The sequence below is a fragment of the Archocentrus centrarchus genome, chromosome 23, assembly GCF_007364275.1.
Source record: "Archocentrus centrarchus isolate MPI-CPG fArcCen1 chromosome 23, fArcCen1, whole genome shotgun sequence".
Lineage (NCBI taxonomy): Eukaryota > Metazoa > Chordata > Actinopteri > Cichliformes > Cichlidae > Archocentrus > Archocentrus centrarchus.
Window position 1 is genome coordinate 20003496 of NC_044368.1, and position 22687 is coordinate 20026182.

The 22687-nt window shown below is 39.3% G+C and overlaps 1 protein-coding gene across 1 annotated transcript; it reads left to right on the forward strand.

The window, feature by feature from the left end:
* The first annotated feature begins 220 nt into the window (after positions 1 to 220).
* On the forward strand, positions 221 to 22272 carry podxl (podocalyxin-like). The gene is made up of 8 exons (XM_030720688.1): positions 221 to 693; positions 15529 to 16071; positions 19027 to 19304; positions 19412 to 19435; positions 20409 to 20541; positions 20634 to 20677; positions 20766 to 20885; positions 21425 to 22272. Exons 1-8 carry the CDS (start codon positions 651 to 653, stop codon positions 21617 to 21619), a joined length of 1380 nt encoding a protein of 459 aa, XP_030576548.1. The 5' UTR covers positions 221 to 650; the 3' UTR covers positions 21620 to 22272.
* The last annotated feature ends 415 nt before the right edge of the window (positions 22273 to 22687 follow it).

Below are 22687 nucleotides of genomic sequence, written 5' to 3' on the forward strand. Positions count from 1 at the left end.
TCTGTGAATATAAGCAAACTCCCTTGATCAAACCACATCAGTGCTAATGTCACTTCACCCCATCCTTGAGTCATGGATACTTTTGGAATTAATCAAAACCAGCGGAACACATTGTCTCACAGCTTCCTTTGTTATTCAAAGGGTCACAAGCAACAGTGAGTCCACAGCTGTGGGACTAGACCAGTCTGGAGCTGCCCCTGCTTTCTCATGATAAAGGAGGCAGGGCAGTGCTTCTGGTCAGCGAACAGCTGAACACTTCACAGAAGTGTGAGGACTGACTGAACACAATGCAGCGCTGAGCCACTGTGAGAGTCAGAGAGAGCGAGAGAGAGAGAGAGAGACTGGGAACAACGGTGCAGCCAAGGAGACTACAGAAACACTCTTCCCCCAAATCCCCAACTCTGCAGAGTGAGGGGGAGAAATTGGACAGACAAAGGCATTCTTGGCTTTCAGTTTAAAAGAAGAAGAAAAAAATTACAATACGCGGGGCACAATCATTTGTTCTGAGATAAAATTCAAGAAGAAAGGCGTGACAGCCGAGTGCTCAATTTTACCATCAGCACAACATCTCCTGACACAAAGTGAGGGATTATAGCGCAGCGCTGCATGAAGGATAAATCCATCCGGGAGAAGAGACCATCAGAGACAGGATGAGAGCGACTCTGAGGATCACGTGGCTGATACTTTCACTCGGTGAGTAGCCTGCAGCTTCACATCATGCACCTTGATTGGGATCATTGCTTTGTTTTTTTTCAGCCTTTCTTCTAAACTACATACAATATCTCATTTGTGTGATGTTCAGTGTGTGCAGCATCATCTTGTTGTTTAGAATTGTTGTTTAGAGTGCTGCAGCAACACGTGCGCAAACAAATCACACAGACCTGGAGGGTCTTTGTGATACATTTAAAAATTTAATGTAATGCACTGTTATTTTTAAAATTTCAGCCCAAGTATAAGCAACTTGAATGTGTAAATTTAGGTGTTAGGGGTACTTAAATCTTGTAGTTTCTAATTTTTGTGGGGATCAGGGATCTGATTTTGCAGTAGCAGTAATACTGCATATGCATTGCACAATGCTGAAATTAGGAAAGTGTGAATTCTGCACCAGTACAGGATCAAAGAAGCAAAAAGTTCCTGAAAAGTGACAGATGAGGAAGTGCACAAAGTTTGGAATACAACTAAAGTCACCGACAGTTTAACCGTTTTTACAATTTTCTTTTTGCCTCAAACACAAATGGATCCCATTTCTGCATTACAAAGATCTCATATTTTTTCCCTCTGCACTGCTGTTGTGCTGTTTTCCCGACCATTTCAGTCTGAAGCTTGTAAGAAAGCAGCCAGAATCATGTCTATTGGGCCACACAGATTCAGAGCTGAAATATCTGCCCTCCGCCTCCCACCATCTTAAAGTCGAGGACTCACCAGAGCTTCCCCCTCCCTCCAAAAACATGCAAAGTCCACTAAGAGCTTTGCCAAGAGACAGAAGAAGCCTGAATAATGAAGTGAAACCCCTGACACCCCTCTAGGCTGAAAGGCGAGGAAAGTGTTTTTCTTTAATTATGCACCTGCTGCTTTCTCGCCACTGCAGTAGGTAAATACAGACGGGAGGCTTTTATTTATTTATTTTAAGCGTGTGAAAAAAGAATATGTGACACAGCCCCCAAAACTCCTCCTGAAGGCTGTCAGCACTTTTTTCCCTAAAGATAAATGTTGGCATGTATTTGTGCTTATGAATGAACACCTGTGTCTGTTTAACACCATGTTACCGTAAGTAGGCATTAAAGCGTAGGCATGTACAGTATGTACTGCAATTTTTTCTACTTTTTGAGATATTTCTAAAGTTGCTTATAGTTTTTGAAAAGGTTTTGACTTCAGCCTAGTTGGGGAAACAATCATCAGAAGGAACATGCAGAGATCTGGATGCTACACCATAAACATGAAGCCAGAATCTCAGTCTTCACAGGAGCAACTACATTAGAAGCTAACACAATCTAACCCATCTTAGTGACACATTTTGGGAAATACACACTCACAGACACACACAATACATATATATCAATGACAGTCTAAAAACAGAAACAGCAAATGAATGATGATGTTTATGCACTACTTAAACATTGTTGGGTCATTGAGATTAACAGCTGGTTTTGTAGTTGTGGCAATAAATAAGCCAAGAAACCTTCCATATGTGAGTATGCAGGTTTCATTTTATGTTTTTGTGCGCATATGTCCTAATCATGTCATACTGGTTATCCTTTACTTGCTTTGGCTGGTTTGGAATATCAAGTTTCACTTCTGTCTCCATCAACATGCTTGTTAACTGCAGCTACTGGTGTATGAGGTTAAGGTTCAAGCGATATTTAAATCGAGAAACAATTACTTGAAGATGATGTCACTGCTTACTCAATAAACAAGATGGAATTTAAGAAGAACATATCATCACTTATCAGTCTACTCCAGGTCTTCCTGACCCTTGCACAGACCATCTTTCTTTTTCTTTTGCTGCTTTATAACTACTTCCTACAAGATAACAGGCAGTGAAGGTTCCAGGCCTGGCTAAACATCAGCCAAGAAGCTGCCTGCTGCCTCATCTGATGTCTGCAATAACCAGTGCATGGGAGAAAATGGAATAACAATAGAAGGGAGGAAAATATTTTATCAACATCCCGGTTCCCAAGATGGGTGTGGCAACAGGAGATGAACTTGAGCACCCTGTTCCAAGCAGACCTTTCTATATAGAGCTGTTAGTCAGTGAGGTTTTCACACAAGTTGGAAATACTTTTCCAGCATTAGGGGGAAAGGATGATTGTTTCTTTCTGATGTTACAATTACATATTATCTACTTTTATGTAGATATGTAAGCCGTGCCAACTCTAGCTATTTTGAGTTTCAGCAAAATAGCTAGAGAGCATGTAACTAACAGCATTTATCTTCAAAGTAAGGGAGACCTGTAAGCAGATGTTTTGTGCCCACAAAAATGGCAAAACAATATGATCTAAACAATTCAAATGCATGTTAAAATAATATTAATTGACATTTTTGTGTGATTTCCATAATGTGGTGCAGCCAGTCAAATGTGGAACCAGTGAATGGAAATGAAACAGCTCAGGAAGACTTCTAGTTAACTGTTGGTTTGTTTCACGAGTAACTAAACATAGTGAAAAGTCAATGATCTTTCAGGTTGCTGAATTCATATAAGATAATAAGTCTGATGTACAGTATTCCATACGGTCTGTTTTGTTATAAAAACCATACTTACACTGTTTTGCAGAGCTTTTGAGCACACACACAGTTTTTGTCATTATACAGTTTGTTTATCATCTTCATTTTATAATGCTAATAATAATAATACTTATTGTACTACTAATAAAAAAAAATAATGTTATAATTATTTAGTTTTAAATAAATGTTTCTATGTGTGTTATGGGTTATATATGTATAAATTTATTTTAGATGGTCCCTGCAAATAAGAAATGAATATATAACTTGGGACCCATCACTGACTTTCTGCTGTCTCTGGTCCGTCTCTGACCTGTAGTTTAAAACTTGCTGCTTCTAAATGTAATGACTGGTGATAAAAGACAGAAAAAATATTTTATTTTGTATACAAAGTATCATCAACTCTCCAGACATTGTGGATCTTGTTTTTAAAGGCCAGGTATTACTGCCAGAGTAGATGCACATTTCTTTCAGGGAGGAACCTCTGTTCTCTATAAAGCCAAGCCTTTCATCACTGCTGTAGATAGTGGACTTCAGCTTCACCTCTTCTGTAACAACACACTCCCTCCCTCCACCCTGCATGGCATGCTACACACCCAGGTGTCCATTAATCAGTTCTGTGGCTGGTACCACTAAGGACGTTAACTCGCCTCCTCCTCGTTCCTCTCATTGCTTCATCTTTTACTCCTTACTGTCTCAGCACTCTTCTCATTTGTGAACTCTCCTGACTTCTCAGCTTTCAGAAAAAACACAAAATGGCTGTTGCACCGTTAGTTGTGGTCAAATTGTGTGTATGTGTGAGATGCCTGTGAGCCTGAAGAGGAAAAGTGGAAGAAAATGGATGGATGCATGAATCTGTGGTAAATCACTTTGTTGCACTTATTCACAGCAGTCACACAGTGTACAGCTCAAGAACTTCTACAGTGAAAAGAAGGAACAGGAAGCAGAACTTTTCACACGTTTGTAGAACAAATCTGGTTTCTAATCGCTCGGGCAGTAAGATGAAAAGTACCTTATGTAGCTAAGCTCCTTCATCAGAGTAAGAATGTTAGCAAACTTTTAAAAAGTCAAACTAAAATGTTTATCTAATAGTTAACATTTATTCTTCTAGACTGAGTTAATACTGGTTCATTATAGCTGACTCTAAATCTTATTTGACATAAGTATAGTAGCTTTGCAGCTTTGGGTTATCTGATTAGCTCAGCTTAAAACAGCCTATCAGAACAGGCATGGCAAAGAAGTTTAAAAATTTTTGTTAAAAAATGGTTTTTGACCTGAATAAAAATGTGAAAGCTGTAGATCAACCCAACGGACCCAAACCAAAACTTTGTTCTTCTTTTTTTTTTTTTTTTTTGCTGTATGCAGTGAAGTCTGCAGAACACGAAAGAAAACACTGGTCAAAAACCAATTTCAATTTTGCTTTCCATTAGTTTTTAAAACATGTATCTGCATTATTAGCCAGAATATAAACAATAACTGTACACACTGAACAAGAGCCAGTAATCCACGTATCTGCTGGACTACAAGTATCACACCATTGGCCGTTGCGCCCATATACAGAGTCATCATGCAGTGACAACTTGGGTCCCAAATCTAGGAATCAGATTGACAGAATCAGAGTTCAAATCTGATACATTTCTGAATTATCTTAAATCTTCAATAACTGATGTATTATGCTGGTTTATGTTCTAAATCTGACCCCAGATGAAGGTTAGACTTAGGATACGGTAACACAGTAGATCAGCAATGGTTATGGTTAAGGTTAAAGGAAGTCACTGTGATGCTTTTTGAACTCAGAAACTGTGTGTAGTTGTGTGTGATTGGAGGAGGGAGGCTGACACATGTTTAACTCTTAACGTTTACCATTAAAGCACCCAACAGCTTGTATAAACACACATACCAGTCTAATTTCCAAGGACAGGGAGTGTGTTGTTTGTGGCTAATGTGTTAGTGTGTGTGTGTGGGGTCAGTCATTACCGTGTGGCCATTAGATTTTACCACATTTCAAATCCCTCTTCACGTTACTCCTCCTTCTCACCCTTTCTTTCCCTCCTCCCTTTTACTTGTCTTTCTTTCATTCCCGCCAAGTGTTTTCACATTCACAGCTCCTCACCTCCTTTCAGTAACGTAAAGCAAAGATGCCTAACTTTCCTTCCTCACCCACCCACCACCAGCAGCCCATCCCAGTCCCACAGAGAGCTGAAATATCACTCTCAAAAGGATGGGGGGGGTGAACCCTTAAAAAGACCCGAGCTGCAGCAGGGGTCTGCAGTGAGGGAGTAGCTCATCCTTGCATGGCCAAACGTGGGCCTTTGTATGGACTGTCACCAAGCTAACGGGGTAGCATTGCCTGACCAGTGCTTTGGAGTGACAGCTACATTTATTAATTAACTCTCCTCAGTTTGGCACTCACAACGCATGTTCACGCTCAGACGCACATCAATCTGAGGGCTGACCCTGAGGGCTGATCTCCCAAAATCAGTGAGTGCTTGGCAGAGTGCTTGGCATGATGGAGGGATAACTGGCACAACTGACACACACAAAAGGCCAGCCTGCTGCTGCTGTGAGAATCTGTTTCTCCAAACCCACTGATGAAAGCGTACATAATGAATGTTTTCTGAGAAGTATACAAGTTTTCAGAAACGCAAAACTTGACCATTTGCTTTTATATTGGCATTTTTATAGTTTTTTTATTGCTCAGTTTACTAAAGATATGGTTCTAAGAAATTTCCTCCACCACTCATTGTTAGCTAATCATATTTAATAATATAGTAAATATTTATTTAACCGCAGACACAATAATATTTTACAGCTCTTCAGCCAGGAATGAGTGCAGAAAGGTGAAGATGCCGGAGGCTGCCAGCGTATATAAAAGAATAAAAGACAGGCAGAACAAACAGTAAAAAATGTCTTGTTAAACAGTAGAGGAACTAGGGGTGGGGGTGAGGGTGTCATCGTCTCTGCTTGGCTCTCTGTAAAAAGTCACTGCACTCGCCTATAATATATCCTTTCATAATTGTAAACACATTAAAAGGCAGAGTTCCTTGTTTCTTCCTTGTTTCAGCAGCCCTGCTTAAAGTGTTTAGTGTTCCACATGAACACCAGAACTAGGAGAGCACTTCCACTGACATCAGGTCTCTTTCAGATTTTGAGATAGTCATACTGAATTTAATCAGACTTCCCTGCACATGACACTAAAGGAATCCAGAGTGTTACAGTGTAAAGCACATAGGTCCTGATGACAATATGTGAGGAGGTGGGAGGGAGAAGAGTTTGGACCCTGAGGGCTGATCTCCCAAAATCAGTGATGCATTTGTGCTCCTGTGGCTGAAAAACAGAAAATTATACTGTACAGTATCATTAGTATAATACAGTATTTTCTCAGTCAAAGCCATAAAACTGTCCATTCTTTTTTTCTCCTATCCTCTGTTTCAGTCTGTGAGACCTTGTTGCTTTAAGCACTTATTTACAACATGATACGAGAAGACAGTTCAAACAGTCTCCCACCCTCTGACCACACTGCTGTTCTTCTTTAATGTGTTTAGATGGTGCTTCTCCCACATTCAGTCACAGAGCACCCTCTGACCTCAATGGGCCCTCTAGTTAGTGTCACAATAAACACTGTTATGCTTTACAGGCTCGCTATAGGACCAGCTTACCAGTTTCAAAGGTAGATCAGATCTCTGAAGACTGATAAATCAGATAAGTGATAAAGAGCTAATGAGAACAAGAACTGGACTGTTGCTCAGGGGTCTAAATTCAGAATAGAATAGAATCTTTATTGTCACTGTACATGCAAAATGCACAACATTTAAAATGCAGTCCTTCCAGGCACCTCAGACAACAAATAATGAAAGTAATTAAATTACTTTTTTCAGATGAAAGTAATTTTTTATTCATTTGGAAATCAAGGACTTAGAGACAGAAGAAAGAGCAGAGAGGCACAGAATCCCAGGTGTTTGAAGTCCAGTGTGAAGTTTGCGCAGTCTGTGACGATCTGGGGTGTCACATCATCTGCTGGTGTTGGTGGTGGTTGGTCCACTGTGTTTTATGAAGTCCAAAGTCAATGCAGCCGTCTACCAGGGAAGCTATGGGTGTTGTCAAAAGGAAGATGACATACACCTGACCCAAAACTCTAGATGAGTTTAAAGTTAATATGAAAGTAACCTGAGCTTCAGTAACACCTCAAAAGAGCCACAAGCTGATCGCAATAAAGGAGTGTGGTGTTAAATGGAACAAATCACCACCATAGTGTGGTTGTGCTTTGTGCCAGTGGATATGGAGTGTGATAAAGCTATGCATGGTAATTAATGGCCATCTTCCTGGTAGACCAATTTCTAATCCAATGACTGTATAAAAGATAGACAATGTGGCCCCACTTTATCAACAGATGTCACCTTCTCACCAAGATTCTTACTGATGATCTTGTATCCCATCCAGTAATATGCAGGTCTACAATCTTGTCCCTGACATCCTCTGACAGCTTTTTGATCTTGTCCATGTGGTGGTCCTGTGGGCAGGTGTGCTTTATACACATAATGAGTTGAGATCAAGAGTATCTGTGGTTGATTGGTTGGTTGGTTGAAATCTGTGTTCCACATTGGCACACAGTCAATCTCTGGGATCTGGTGGTGTTGTAGGGGATCAAATACTTCTTTCATTCAGTGAGATGCAAATCAGTTTATTGATTTTGATGTAAAATGTTTTGTGTTTTTTTGGATTTTGGTTGAACTTCTGTCTCCACTAAAATAAATCTACCAAAAAAAAAATGAATTCTCAAATGAAAAAAATTACTTGTTCAGCAGGGGATCAAATAATTATTTTCCACACTATAATTTGCCAAACAGCATCATTTGGTTTAAGCTCATAAATATTAAGCTTTTTGTTTTTGTTTTTGTTTTGTTTTTTATGTTTTATTGAGTAAGAACAGCAGTATCCGCCATACAACCCCGTGAGATCCCAGTGGAAAACTCAAATATGAATAACTTAATATTTTAACATTAAGATAACTGCAGATGAAATCCTGCTTAGAGTTAAACAGAAAGAAGGGGCTGTTGTCTCAGACTGCATTTACAAGCCATCAGCTGCGTTATCAGTATTTCAGTAAATTAAAGTCAGCAAAATATCAGCTGGAAACTGGTAAACTGATATTACAGGTAGTTTGTGAATGTCATGAGAAAGTGTTCAGTCTTCCCAGTGATTAATCTTTAGTTAATTCTGCCTCACCACTGCCAGTAATGAGGGATTGTTCACAGGCATCATTTTTTCTAAATGGCAACCTTTTGTTTTTTTGTTACTGGCCATAAAATTCAATTCAATTCAATTTTATTTATATAGCACCAAATCACAACAAACAGTCGCCTCAAGGTGCTTTATGTTATAAGGTAAAGACCCTGCAATAATTACAGAGAAAACCCAACAGTCAAAACAACCCCCTATGAGCAAGCACTTGGAGACAGTGGGAAGTAAAAACTCCCTTTTAATAAGAAGAAAAGTCTGGCAGAACCAGGCTCAGAGAGGGGCAGTCATCTGCTGTGACCAGTTAGGGCTGAGGGGAGAGAGACAGATGTGGAGGGAGGCAGATATTTAAGCCATGAATGGGAGCTAAAAAAAAACCCAAAAAAAACACCAGCCTGTTGCTCTTGTAGTGTAATGCTCATAGTAAACGTGCAGTAACCATAATGCTAGTTAGTGACTGGGCAGGCCTGATGAGTTTTCACTGTTTCGCATATAAACTGTTTCAGTGCCTCATCCTTGGCACCCTGCTGCAGTTCATAACATCCTTCTGTCTAGCACAGTCAGAGCAGCGGAACTAATTTATATTCGAGCTAAATAGAACAACTTCTTTAGTTTGGGTAAATTAATTCTTGTGTTCGGATTGTTTTCTAAAAACACCATGACTACATGGTACATGCATTAGCTTCAATTCAACCAAAGCTTTCAATCAACCCAGTTTCACAAAGTCGAGTGAGCAAATAAAATCAAAGTTAAGATAAAAGCAACCAATTGAACCCAAGTCAGTGTGATAAGACCTACTTAGAATAACAGAACTTTTGGACTTTTTTATTTTAGCTTGATTCCTGTCCCATCGGCTAACATGCTAACATGGAGGGAGCTGGGTTTATGACCTATACTGGAGTCAGACACCAGGGGGTGATAGAGATGTTTTGGCTTCACCTGTGAGGAGCTGTTCTGTTGCCCATGTTGTTTTACATTCATTGGTATAACCCAGCATTGATTCAACCGAAAGACAGGCTGTGAAAGGTTTTATAATTGTTGTTGGGACCTTAAACTCAGAACCATAGCTGGTTCTCAGACAAGGTCTCTGTTACACAGGAAGTGTGACGGGGGCCATGCCTAAGTGTGTCAGACTTCTGTTTTCTTTGGAACAAACAGAGGAAGAACTGATTATTATGTTGTGTTTGTGTCAGAAGGAGCTTTTTAACCACACAGCACGAAACAGTTGCATTTTTGTGTCCAACTCCTCTTGAATTTCCTAATTTGATGCTAAATTAATACTTGATATTTCTTTTTTAAAAACAACACATGGACAGCAGACAGAAAAGACATGAAATTTTAGAAAAGACATTTCTAGCCACACTGATTGATTGTGCTCTTCCTTTGCAGCATAGTTGGTTGTTTGCGTGGGTTTAGATGCCCTGGTTTCCTGCCAACCCAAAAATATTGATGTTGATCAAATCCGCAAGTCCCAAATCACTGAGCTGTTTGACATCACTGAAGTGAGCCAGAAAGAAGAGCCAGGGAAAGGACAGCAGGTCAGTTCTCACAGCGGCTGCTGTCTGACCCTCAATGAGTGTATCTGGGTATTACAGAACCTGAAATCTCCTGAAACATAGAGTTAGGTGGCATGAATGAGAACTATACATTCAGGCTGATGGAGGCCATGAGCCAGTTGAGATCAGAAAGCTTTATTATATAGCCTTATTTTCACATGAAATATCTATAGATAGAAGCATTATTTTGAATTTCTCAGCTTACATCCAAGAGTAAGACGTATTAGGAATAGATCTTGTGAACAACTTTTTAAGCTGTTACTAGTAGTTATGTTCAAATTGAAGATTATCACAGTATTTTTTTTGGTAATATTTTATTTATATATTTAGAATATTCAGAAAGAATCTACATGTTGAAGTGTCCTAGACCAAGCCTGTAAACCCTGAATGATCCAGACCACAGAACAGCTTTCCACTTTGCTTCAGTCCAGTTTAAATTACTTGTGGTCTTCTCTGGATCAAAGGTAATTTCCAGATCATGTTCACATGCTGTACGGCTTCTTCTTTGCATGACAGAGCTTTAACCTGCATGTGTGGGTGGCACGGAAACCAGGCAGTGATTTCTGGATGTTTGAAGCCCATGCAGTGATTTCCATGCCTGTTTTCATTGCAGTGTCACCTCAAGGCCAGGAGATCACAGCCAACCAATGTTGATTTTTGGCCTCGTCCCACATGCAGAGATTTTTAAGAATTCTCAGACTCTTTTGATGATACTATGTACTGTAAATGATGAGATATTCAAGTTTACATTGAAAACATTATTCTGAAATTGTTCTACAATTTGCAGACACTTTTTTTTCAGATTGGTGAACTTCTGCTATTTAGTTACTGACCTGTTGCCAGTTAACCTAATTAGCTGCAAAATGTTCATCCAGCATTTTTATAGTACTGCTTAATTCCTTCTTTTAAGTATCACATACGTTTCCAGCCTCTTGTTGCCCCTTCCTAGCTTTTTTATGGCGCGTTGCTGCCGTCAAATTCAAAATGAGCCAGTATTTTTATGGAATAGTAAAATGTCTCAGTTTGAACATCTGATGTTTTTTTTGTTTTTTTTAATAGCCTGTCATGTCTGGCAGTTTTCGCAATCAGAATATGATCTGAATACGCTGGTGTACCAAACATATTTGCTTTTCCAAGAATAGCTCTGTAAGTTTTACAATAGGCTACTCTTGTTAGTATGTATTTAGTTTGTATTTTAATTTAATTTTATTTATTTATACCAGGCGTGACAGGCAGAAAGGAAAGTGTAGGGAAAGGAGTGAGAAAGAAAAGGACAAAAAAGAAAAGAGAAAAAACAAAAAAGCAAAAACAAAACAAAGGTGAGAAAAGAATAATCAAAGAATGATATCCACACATATACATACACATCCACATATCTACACATGCACATACATACACACATACGCATACACACATACACACACACACACACACAATCCTGCTGTTGCTCTGTCATGGAACGTACTCACCAATGGAGGCAAGAAACTGCAATCATGCCCCCCGTGATCCAGAGGCGAACAGGAAAGGACGTTGATGTTTTTTATGTTCTATTATGAAAAATATGGGTTAATTAGATTTGCAACTCATTATGTTTTTGTTTACATTTTACATCACATCCCAACTTTTTGGGATTTACTATTAAAAAGATCTGCCTGGTATTGTCAGAAATAAAGTTAATGACCGTGAAATAAAACAATAAAAATGTGGACTGTAAGACCAAAACAATGTCCAAAATGAGGTTCAAACAGGCAGGCTGTCTTTGAAGAGTTGGATACATGGTTTCATGGTAACTCTTTTGGTTTGTTACTTTGTATGACACCTTTAAAACTGCACAGCAGAGCTAGATATGAAAAATGTGGATAAGCGTACATTTTAGTGAGTGAAAAGTCAGATCCTGTAAAAGGAAACAGAGTAGAAAAGCAGGATGTAGTTCAAATTGGATTTAACAAGCTACAGGTATGTGGTCCTGTGTGTGTGTGTGTGTGTGTGTGTGTGTGTGTGTGTGTGTGTGTGTAAGGTAAATACAGGCTTGGTGCTGATAACAGCAGGATTAGTGATGCTGTTGTCTGCTAAGAAACAGATACATCAGTGACAGTTTGGGTCACCGGGATCAAAAGAAGTACGAGACAGACTGTGTGTGTGTGTGTGTGTGTGGATGGGGGGGGGGGGGGGGGCTGAAAAATAAATTAATGAATAAAAAATTGATCATGAAGCCTAAAGAAACTGAAACACTGACAGTTTAGAAAGGCAAACTTTGATGAAAGGGCCTCTCTCTTCTTCAGTGTGTGTGCACTACAGTGCAGGTGGGAGCTCAGTCTTGTTCTTCTGAACTGTGCCAACCATGGTAATCTTCCACTTTAAGAACTGCTGTCTGAGTTCATGAGAGGTGAAGATCATGTTGTGCCCCTCAGTCCTTCTGTCACATCAAGCACAACCCGCATCCCCGGCCTCTTCTCTGGGCCTCCACTGAATGGCTTTCCTGCGTATACTCGCATTTTCCAAGCGTCGCTGGATTGTGCATCACAGACCATCCATATCTTGATGCCATATTTTGCTGGCTTGTTGGGCATAGACTGTCAGAAAGGACAAAGGTCTTTGACAAAAGGTCACCATCTGTAATAATTACATTAGGATCACAGAAAACAGTCACATTAATCAATATTACAGCAATACATAATAAAATGAATATCAAAAAGATTTCAGACATTAAATGAAAAGTTATCTCTGAATGGAACTACCTCTGAATAGTATCTGCTGTCAGAGGAGGCAAAAGTACAGACATTTTTTACATACAGTAAGTACAGATACTTGGATACTGATTCAACTTCTTTAATCAAGTAAAACTGAAAAGGTACAGGCTCAGAAATGTATTCAAAGTAAGAAAGCAAAAGGTCTTTGAAGGACATTTCTACCACTTATTTTTTGTGCAAATCAAACTGAACCTTGTGGTATATTAATATAATAATAAAATATTATTAGTACATGGGAATACAAACTTATTTTGGACTTTGCCTCCACACCTAAAGAGAAAAACGGGTACGATAAAGGGTTACAGTGGCAGGTGGGGGAACCCCGAGATTGGTTGTAGTGGCTCGGTATGGGAAACAACTTTCTTTGATTTCAGTTTATCAGATGCCACAAAGCAGCCCTTACCTTTTATATATGACATCTCTTCTTCCTCTCTTGTCCTCTTTCTTACATCTTTCTCCATCTCTGAGTGCAGTTATCTCACACTTTTCTCTCTCTGGGAAAAACAGCAGCTGTACCTGTGTGACAAACTGCACAGAAACAGTTTGTGTGTTCATCTCTTTGTGTGTCATAAGCCCTGGTGATGGACACATGAATAGGATTGCCTTTTTTTTGTTATTGTTCCCTCCATTTAGGCTTAAATCAGTGTCATGTTTGAAGCGTTGTGAAATAAATGTGTTAAACCTAAAGTAACAAGCCTGTTTGGAAAATGTAAGAAGTAGAAAGTACAGATATTTGTTTGAACATGTAGGAAATTAAAGGGAAAGGTGCTCAGAAAAACAAATTCTTGAGTAAAGTACAGATACCTGAAAATTCTACTTAAGTACAGTAACAAAGTATGTGTACTTTGTTACTTCCCACCTCTGTCTGCTGTCAGGCCACTGAGCCCCTTTACTAACTTCACTCTCTTAGTAACAGAGTTAAGGGTGGCAGGCTGAAAGCTGATAAGTGATGTGTCTGTGCTAAACAGAGACAGGACAGGCTTGGCTCTACCAGCCTCCACTTGACCAAAACAGAAGTCTTATCTGTTGGTGCTGCGTTCACTGACAGTGGGAATTTGGACTCGACTCAGCTCATTTGTGGGAAAATGATTCAAACTCAGGCCTTACATGCTAAACATCTGATTCAACCACATTTCTTATATGAACTTTTGCTGCTTCAAGCTTTTTAAGGAGTCTCCTAAATTAGATAAAGAAGGGTGGTTTATGTTTCCAAAATATATCAACTGTATAATCGGTGATAGGAGAGCTTGCTGTCATAAGGGTATGTTGTGAATTGATTGCCTGAAAGGAAGCCAGGTTTTTACCTTGTTTCTACATGCAAAGTTTGCATCTACCTGATATTCTAAAGTAAAATATTTACCCGTATTTAAAAAATTTATCAAAACACATTCATCACCAACATGATGATACATGCAGATTATCTGGACACAGTTCTGCAAACATCATCTGCCCCAAATACTCACTGAAGGTCCGAAATGTTGATTATTCTGTGGCAAAAATTAATCCTGACAAAGTCGCACATTAGCATTTGTAGGCTACATCTGCCTGTGTTAATACAAACGTAATTTAAAGGAGCTAGGTTCTTAACTTTAAGCTTTATCAGTGCTCAAAGTTATGAGCCATCTAAACTAATTAATTAATAATAAATATCACCAATCAAGCAGCTTTAAGTGTCTAAAAAATGATTTTCATACTGCAATAAAATGCAAAGGAAAAACTGATGCCTACAAGTTAAACCCCCATTTGAGCTTTTAGAATGGTCATCCTCTGAGGATGCTTTAGTCGTAATTCTGCCATTTAGGATGTCTATGTGTGTCTGTGTATATCCCCACATATCTATGCTGAAAATCCAGTGGCTGAGCGTGGATTCACTGTAGGTGGGATGAGGTCATAAGCTGTACAAGGGTGTGTAAGGCCATTGTTTTCTGACCAATGAGGATTGTTAACAGGGCCACTCCAAGCAGGCTGCAGTCAAGGGTGTGGTGCCTCCAAGTTTATTGTGTGCAGCATCCTGTCCTTGTCACTATAAATAGACAAACAGAAAAAGATAGCTTGCAGTTTTGGGCACAGCAGGAAATCCAGGAGCAGAGGCTGAAGCAGCTGCTTGGACTTCAGAGTGGCTTTGAAATTAAATCTGCACCAGTCAATGATTTTATGGCAAAATACATCAAATAAATTTGAAATTGGTTTTTATTGTGAGAATGACACAGAGAAATTCAGTTTTAGCATCTTTATGCTGCATGTTTTTCATTTTTGACAGCTACTGCTTTTATCCCTTATTGCCAACAGCCCCAGAGAGCATTTTCCATCCATCCATCCATTCATCCATCCATCCATTCATCCATGCATTCATCCATCCATCCATGCATCCATGCATCCATCCATCCATTTTCTTCCACTTAGCCTTTTTTAAGGAAAAAAAGCTTTATAATCCCACAATAAACCAGTAGCAAATAGTTGACAGTCAAATAGCTCTATTAGCATGAAATAATTGAAATATTTTCCTTAGGAGTTGGTGAATACTAAAGTAGAGCTACAGGTAAATAATAAGAGTCCCCATTTGTTCTGTATTTTATGGATGTGTAAATACATTAGGTTACCTTTTTCTAATGTATTCAATAAGAAGACTGTACTTTCCAGCATTAAAAATGCATTCTTTAGTGATTTAGGTCAGTAAGCTGTTGTCTTTGCCATTGATTGATTGCTATAATGCCACTCACATAGCAGTGCTGTGAAGGTAATAGTTTGTGTCTTTTCCTCCTTAGGCTTCCTGTGTCACAATGTCTGTTCAGATTCCTCTGCAGGGATGACAACTCCAGTGACTAGTACACATACTGGTACAATTTCTGCTACCGCAAATACTACAGTCATACGCACATCAGCAGCAACAACAACAACATTAGCTGTCGCTACCAGTCAGAATAGTAATTCCACACATGTCATGACAACAGTCACATCCCCTACAATGACGAGTGAACACACATCAAAGGACACCCAAACAAAACCAGGCACTTTCCCACAGGATGTCACAAAGAGCACCACAGAAAATAAGACTGGTAATGACTCTTCTACTAAAGTCATTTCTTCCACTTCTACTGCTGTTATCATCAACTCACCCAAGAACCCGGCCATGACTATAATGCCTCACAGCAGCAGCAGCTCAACGGTTGCAGCTACTGTATCCAGTAAAGAAGCTGTAGTATCTTCTGAGCTGTCACAAACCCATGTTCCAACAGCAGTCACTGATACAACAGAACAAGTAATCAAGACTCCTAGCTCCACTGTAGCTCCAATGATGAGCCAAAAAGGTAAGGACTTTTCTTTGTACCCTATACCCTATTCCCTGGATTACAATATGAAAATAACAGTTCAATAACCTAATGGCCATTAAAATTATGGCACACCATGACAAATTACAAATTACCTGACCGAACTGAATTAGGACACACACTATGGCTTGAACACAGTGGGCATTCAGATTAGAACAAAAAGAAAAAAGAGTTTTTGAGAGTTTTAAGAACATCAACAAAACCATTTTATGATGACATGAGTTACCACAGCCATACTTGTCAGAAAAACCAGTGAGCAATGCACAATGTAAAACAGACATGATGTTTACCACGATGGTCTCTATAGAATGATTTTTAAACTGCACTGAAATGAAATGAATACTTGGATATGGATAACTTGGAACAAAATGATTTAAAAAGAGTCTAAAATGCCATTTGAACATCCAGCACCAGTGGTCTAGTTCTGGAGTCTCACACTTTTGAAGCCTTGCTGAAGTAAGTAATAAAATGCACTGCTATTCTAGATGTGATGATGTGATGCCAGTCTTACATCAGAGGAGCAAAAATCTACAGGAAGTTAAAAGTATTTTGTAAAGGTGTAAAATACCAGTTTCCTTATTGTCACAACTGGACGCATAAGAATGTGACAAAGGAGGAAGCCACACATATTAAACATTAAACATTTTAATTAAACAAAAAAAAACCAAGCATTAGTATGGATGTGTATGCAATGCCAGAGTGTATAGAAAGAGTATCAGTGAGTATATGCATGCAAAAACAAAACAGAAACCAAATGCTCATCAGGCTCTGGAGAGAAGAGGAATGAAAGTCAGTAGAAATAAGATATAATACATGTGTATGAATGAGAGGGAGACAGGTGGAAAGGTGAACATGATAGGAGTAGAAATATGGTAGTAAAAGTGGATGAGTTAAAATATCTGGTTTGAACCATCCAAAGCAATGGACAGTGCACAACAGAGATGAAGAAGAGAGCACAGGCAGGGTCAAATGGCTGGAGATGCATGTCAGGAGTGATTTGTGACTAAAGGATAACAGCAAGAGTGAAAGGGAAGGTTTAGAAGATGATAGTAAGACAAAGACAGGAGGCCGAGCTGGAGGTGGCAGGGTTGAAGATACTAATATTTTCATTAGGCGTGACTCAGATGGACAAGATTAGAAATGAGGACATCAGAGGCACAGTTCAGGCTGAGTGGATGGAGACAAACTTAGAGCTGCAAGGTTGAGGTGATTTGGACATGTGCACAGGAGGGATAGTGGACAAACAGTGTTAAGATGGAGCTGATATGCATAAAAGGTTTTTATGCAGTAGTTTTCCAAGAGTTTGACACCTTTGAACCAAGGAAAAACTATCTTGATGGCACAATGGGAATTACAGATGAGTATATTTAAGAGCTTTACCCATACAGGGTCTAAATCTGACATTTTTGGGTTCATTTCCAGATGAAAGAAAACCTTATTCAGATTCCCTCTTAAATATACTAAATAAACTACCCTAATAAATGAAAAGTGGACCTTTGAACAGAACTTCTCTCAGCTGCATGTCAGTACAGTAAATAATAAAAGTAGTCTTATAGTAGGACTTTCCGGGGAAGCCCTGTTTGGGGTTAACAATTCAGTTCAGTTCAATTCAGTTTTCAATTCAGTTTTATTTATATAGTGCCAAATCACAACAGTCACCTCAAGGCGCTATAAATTGTAAGGTAAAGACCTACAGTAATACAGTGAAATAATACAATCAAACAACCCCCACTGAGCAGGAACTTGGTGACAGTGGGATTAAAAAACTCCCTTTTAACAGGAAGAAACCTCCAGCAGGACCAAGCTCAGGGAGGGGCAGCAATCTGCCCCAATCAGTTGGGGGTGAGGCGAATGTTGAGTTTTAGCATGCCTTAAAACATGAAGCATATCCATGAGCACATCCATTGCTGCTATAGCTTGAACACAGATTCTAACAGTTCAGATTATAACAAAAAAAATGTTTTTGAGGGTTTTAGGAACATCAACAAAACCATTTCGGTGTTAAAAATAAAAGCCTCGCCTAAGATCAGTAGTATTTTAGCTTAAGCACTAAACCAAGTCACAGTTTACACTCCTTAATGTAAATATCAGAAGAAGCACAAGCTGGATAAATAGATACAGTTGGAGAAACAATTACTTCAGAGCAGTAATTTCATTTAATGAATAGAGACACATTACATAAAAGTTATGAAATGATTTGCATGTCAATTAGTGAAATAAATATTTGATCCCCAAGCAAAACATGACTTAGTGCTTTTCTGGAGAAACACTTATTGGCGAGCACAGCAGTGAGATGTTTTTTTTTTAGTTTTTTTTTTTATTGTAGTTAGTCACTGCAAATCTAATTTAAAATAATAATAATTTAAAATACTTTAAATTATTAAATTTTGTTTAAAATACTACAGATTAATTTACCTAGACACACATATGTTAACGCAGATGCCACTGTAATATTGGGGGGATGATATGAGACCTTTCCACCAGATGTCCAGAGGTCTCATATCTAGACTACGATATTATATTGAACTTGAGCACTGCACCCTGCAGAGACCTGTGTGGCCAATTCTTCCCAAGTAATTGGGAAATAAAAGGAGTTCTGGTTGTCTTAAATTATTGCCTCTAATATTTTGAGGTGTTTTTTCTAGTGCTACATGAATTTGAATTAATTTGATTTATGGGTATGTATTTGTACAAATGTGCCCCTCCAGTTATCATTATTTTGGATGGATTTATCTTCATGTACCTTTAAACGGGTAGTGTCAAATGTGATGTATTTCATTACTGCTTTTTAATACTTTATGCTCCAGAAATGCTCCAAACACACACCTTAAAATGTGACATAGCTCTCACTGAGTGACTGGCTCAGAGGGATCTGCATCTGCATCCCTATCTGAGTGGACTCCTTATTGTTGTTGTTGTTATTTCTGGTTGAAGGTTCCTCTAAATCCAGTGACCCTCTAAATACAGTGACTACCGCGGCAACTGCATTCATGGGGGTCACCTCCCTCGGTGAGGGGACACAAGCTTCTTCAACAAGGACACCAGATTTTCCTCGACAGGAAACCTCGACAATCACCAGTACCGCCACAGCCACCACCACCACCACCACCACCAGTACCACCACAGCCACCACCACCATCGCTACTACACCCACCACCACCACCACCATCACTACCACACCCACCACATTGCCTCCTCTGCAGGTGTTTTCTGTAAGCAATACTATGACAATACTATGAAGTCTACTTACCTTTACTTCCATTTAAAAGCAATCATATGTCAATGCCTTTGAATGACACGTTTATTTTCTTCTCTGCAGTATTCTCACAACACCAAAGAGGAGGTAAGACATGCTGACTGTTTTTAACCACACCTAGTTTTTAGGGTTTAGGTTACTTCAGGCTAAGAGAAATACAGTTAAAAATGGCCTAAGCCTGCTGTTATTTTAAAGCTGCTCTGATGTCATGACAAAGGAACAATTAACTTATTTGTTCTTTCTCCCAGAATTCATGCACAGCTTCCTATGATGTCTGAGTTTATGTGGCCAATTTGCTTTAAAATGAAATAAGCATTAAGTTTCTGATTTTTAGAAAGTGGATCCGTGAATGAATAGGATTAAAAGTACAACTAAAATCAATTAACTAATTAATAAATGACATATTCAACAGGACTTTTTAGTGCAAAAATAGCAAAAAGGCACATTTATGTATCAGTTAATGTTGATTAAAGATTTCCAATAAATGGGACTCATGCTAATCAGCAGGAAAGCAGTAAAACAGACAAATATTGCCTGTTCTACTTCTCCCAGGGTGCTCAAGCAAGAAAAAGCTGTGACCTGTGAGCTTTGCAGCTCTATAAGATGTAATAACTGATGACCATTTGAGCTCTGCATGTAGCACTTAAGAACGCAAGTTCTGTGTTTCCAGCGGCAGCAGCAGTACAGGACGTAGTGAAGCCTGCTATTAAAACAAGGGGGGGAAAAAAAGTGATTTCAGTCACAGGGTGGAAAAAGTGTCTTAGTGGGAACCTTTCCTGCCTTTCACCAGTTTCCTTTGTTCCCACACCTCTTTTATAAGCAGCATTGACCCTATCTCTGTGAATTCCTATGCAGTTATGTCCTTCAATAATACACCAGAAATAATCCACACATCACAACACAGGAAAATATGACCTTGGTTTTGACCTCTGACTTCTCTGTCCTAGTAGAGCTTTGTCAACTCATGTCTTTTTTATGAAATAAAAACCCAACATGTTGCATGGATCATTGGGCTGTTGTGCAGTGATATTCACAGATGTGTCATTTTACCCCGATAAAGTCAACAGATAAAAATCTGGAAGAAGTGTGCAAGAAGCTGATGGTGAACTTTGCAGCTGGAAACTGCACTCTGAAATATTACAAACAACAAAATGGAACCATAAAGATTAACTCTGTGGAGACAAATGGCAAAGGTAAAGCATCCTGCTGCCTTCAGAAAAATCACATTCATTCAATACATTTTTTTCCCCCTCTGGAAACAAATTAATTTGAAATTGTCTTTCAGTGAACGCAAGCGTCGCACAACAGTATTATGAAGAAATCACCACGGTGAGGGTTCTTATATGGGTCAGTGCTTTGGGTCAGCAGACACCTCCAGCGTAACACTCATTCCTCTGTTTTTTTTTTCCTTGTGCAGAAACTGAAGGATAACAAAACTCTCATAGCCATCCTGGCCTCTTGCATAGCCCTGCTCATCATGATTGTCATTCTTGCTGCATGTGCCTCCCACCACCGCAAGCCTTACAATGAGAACCAGGTAAGTGGAAAGCTTTCCCAAAATATCATTTCCATTATCATTCATGCTAGCTAGTGAATATATTACAATGGCATTTCATCTTTATTGGTTTTTCATATATTCATACTTTAGACAGTCTGCACGGTCAAATTAAACTTCCTTCTGTGGCAAAATAATTTTTTAAAAGGCCTGAAACTCAGGAAACTGTCATACTGTAAAGGTGCATTTTAGCATGTCTTCATTAAATAAAGTTGTTGTACAAAAAAGTAAATACAAAAACCAGCTGACTGTGATTTTTCACTGTATGACCCTCCAGACAGCATGAATACCTCTGCATGTACTTCCTTAAACTGCTGGTCTGGATTAGTGGGCAAGTCAACAACGTAATATTTAAAAGCAGAATGACAGGAAATTAAGATCAGTTAGATTAAACCAATATTAATCTGACAGATTATGCATTTTAACAATACAAAGGTTCCAACTAACAGGAAGTGACATGAAGATTACATATGGACGTTTTTTTTTTTTTTTTAGAAAGTTTGTCCTCTTAATCTCCACAGCAACACTTGACAGAAGAGCTGCAGACTGTGGAAAACTGTTACCATGACAACCCCACGCTGGAAGTGATGGAGGTGCAGTACAAGATGCAGGAGAAGAAGGTGGTGCTGAATGGAGAGTTCAACGATAGCTGGATTGTCCCCTTTGACAACCTGCTAAAAGAGGACATCCCTGATGAGGAGGACACCCACCTGTAACCCACCTGGGCCAACAACAACCACAACAAATGACATGATGTCCACACATCTTAAACTCTTGTCCCTCATGCCCCTGTAGCCCCATAGTGAAGAGTGTCGTGTTTAGGAGCTGCTCTGTTTGATGTATTTATGCAGTAAGTTGGCGCAGCAATAACTGTGGCCTTGAAAGCTTCATGAAATACGTTTTTAAAACTCCACTAAATCAGTTATTGTTGTTTTTATACTTTTTCTATATAAATATATTGAAATGTGTGACTTCCTATAGCGCACAAATCAACTTTTTTTTAATATCAGTTTTTACTGTGCGTATATTTCATTGGAACAAAGACAACTGCACCTGTTGTGTTACTGTGCTCACAAAGAAGTTGCACACCTGTGGATTGTTTTTGTATTATTTCCTACAGTTGACGGAGCAGTGCTGCAAAACTCATCACTTTGCATCATGATTTGCTCCTGATGAACAGAGGTAACACCATCTGCTCTGGCCATTCTAGAGTTACTACAATTAGGAAGATGACCTTAAGACAGACATGCACTTACTGGGGTTAGGTTAATTGGCTACACTAAATTGCCCATAGGTGTGAATGAGAACATGAATGTGAGTGTGAAAGGTTGTCTGTTTCTCTGTGTTGGCCCTGCGACAGGCTGGCGACCTGTTCAGGGTGTACCCTGCCTCTTGCCCTATGACAGCTGGGATAGGCTCCAGCGCCCCCCCCCCCCCCCCCGTGACCCTGAACAGGATGAGCGGAAGCGAATGGATGGATGGATGGATGGACCTTAAGATACTTCAAAGCACTCAGTGATTTAAAAATGACGGCTGTAGTGGTACAGCTGAGCGCAAACCTCGTTCCTAAAAGGAAGGGCATGCCCGTAAAGATGCTGCTGTGTTGGGAGGGCAAATGTCTGGTTTTAATCCAAAGTGGCTCATGTGGTGTGTGGAAATTCGGAGGGGACAGATGATTCTCTCTCTCTTAAAGTTATTTGGTTATACTGCAATCAAGAGAAAACCTTGGGGTTTACATAAGAGGAGGACATCACTCGGTATGCTACATTAAAAAAATACAGTGA

What these genes read in the sequence shown, in the direction of transcription:
- podxl (XM_030720688.1), top strand. Translation starts at nt 651, where the DNA reads ATGAGAGCGACTCTGAGGATCACGTGGCTGATACTTTCACTCG. An exon ending in GTGGCTGATACTTTCACTCG is followed by an intron (nt 694 to 15,528) that starts GTGAGTAGCCTG and finishes TTTCCTCCTTAG; the next exon opens with GCTTCCTGTGTCACAATGTC. An exon ending in CTCACAACACCAAAGAGGAG is followed by an intron (nt 19,436 to 20,408) that starts GTAAGACATGCT and finishes ACCCCGATAAAG; the next exon opens with TCAACAGATAAAAATCTGGA.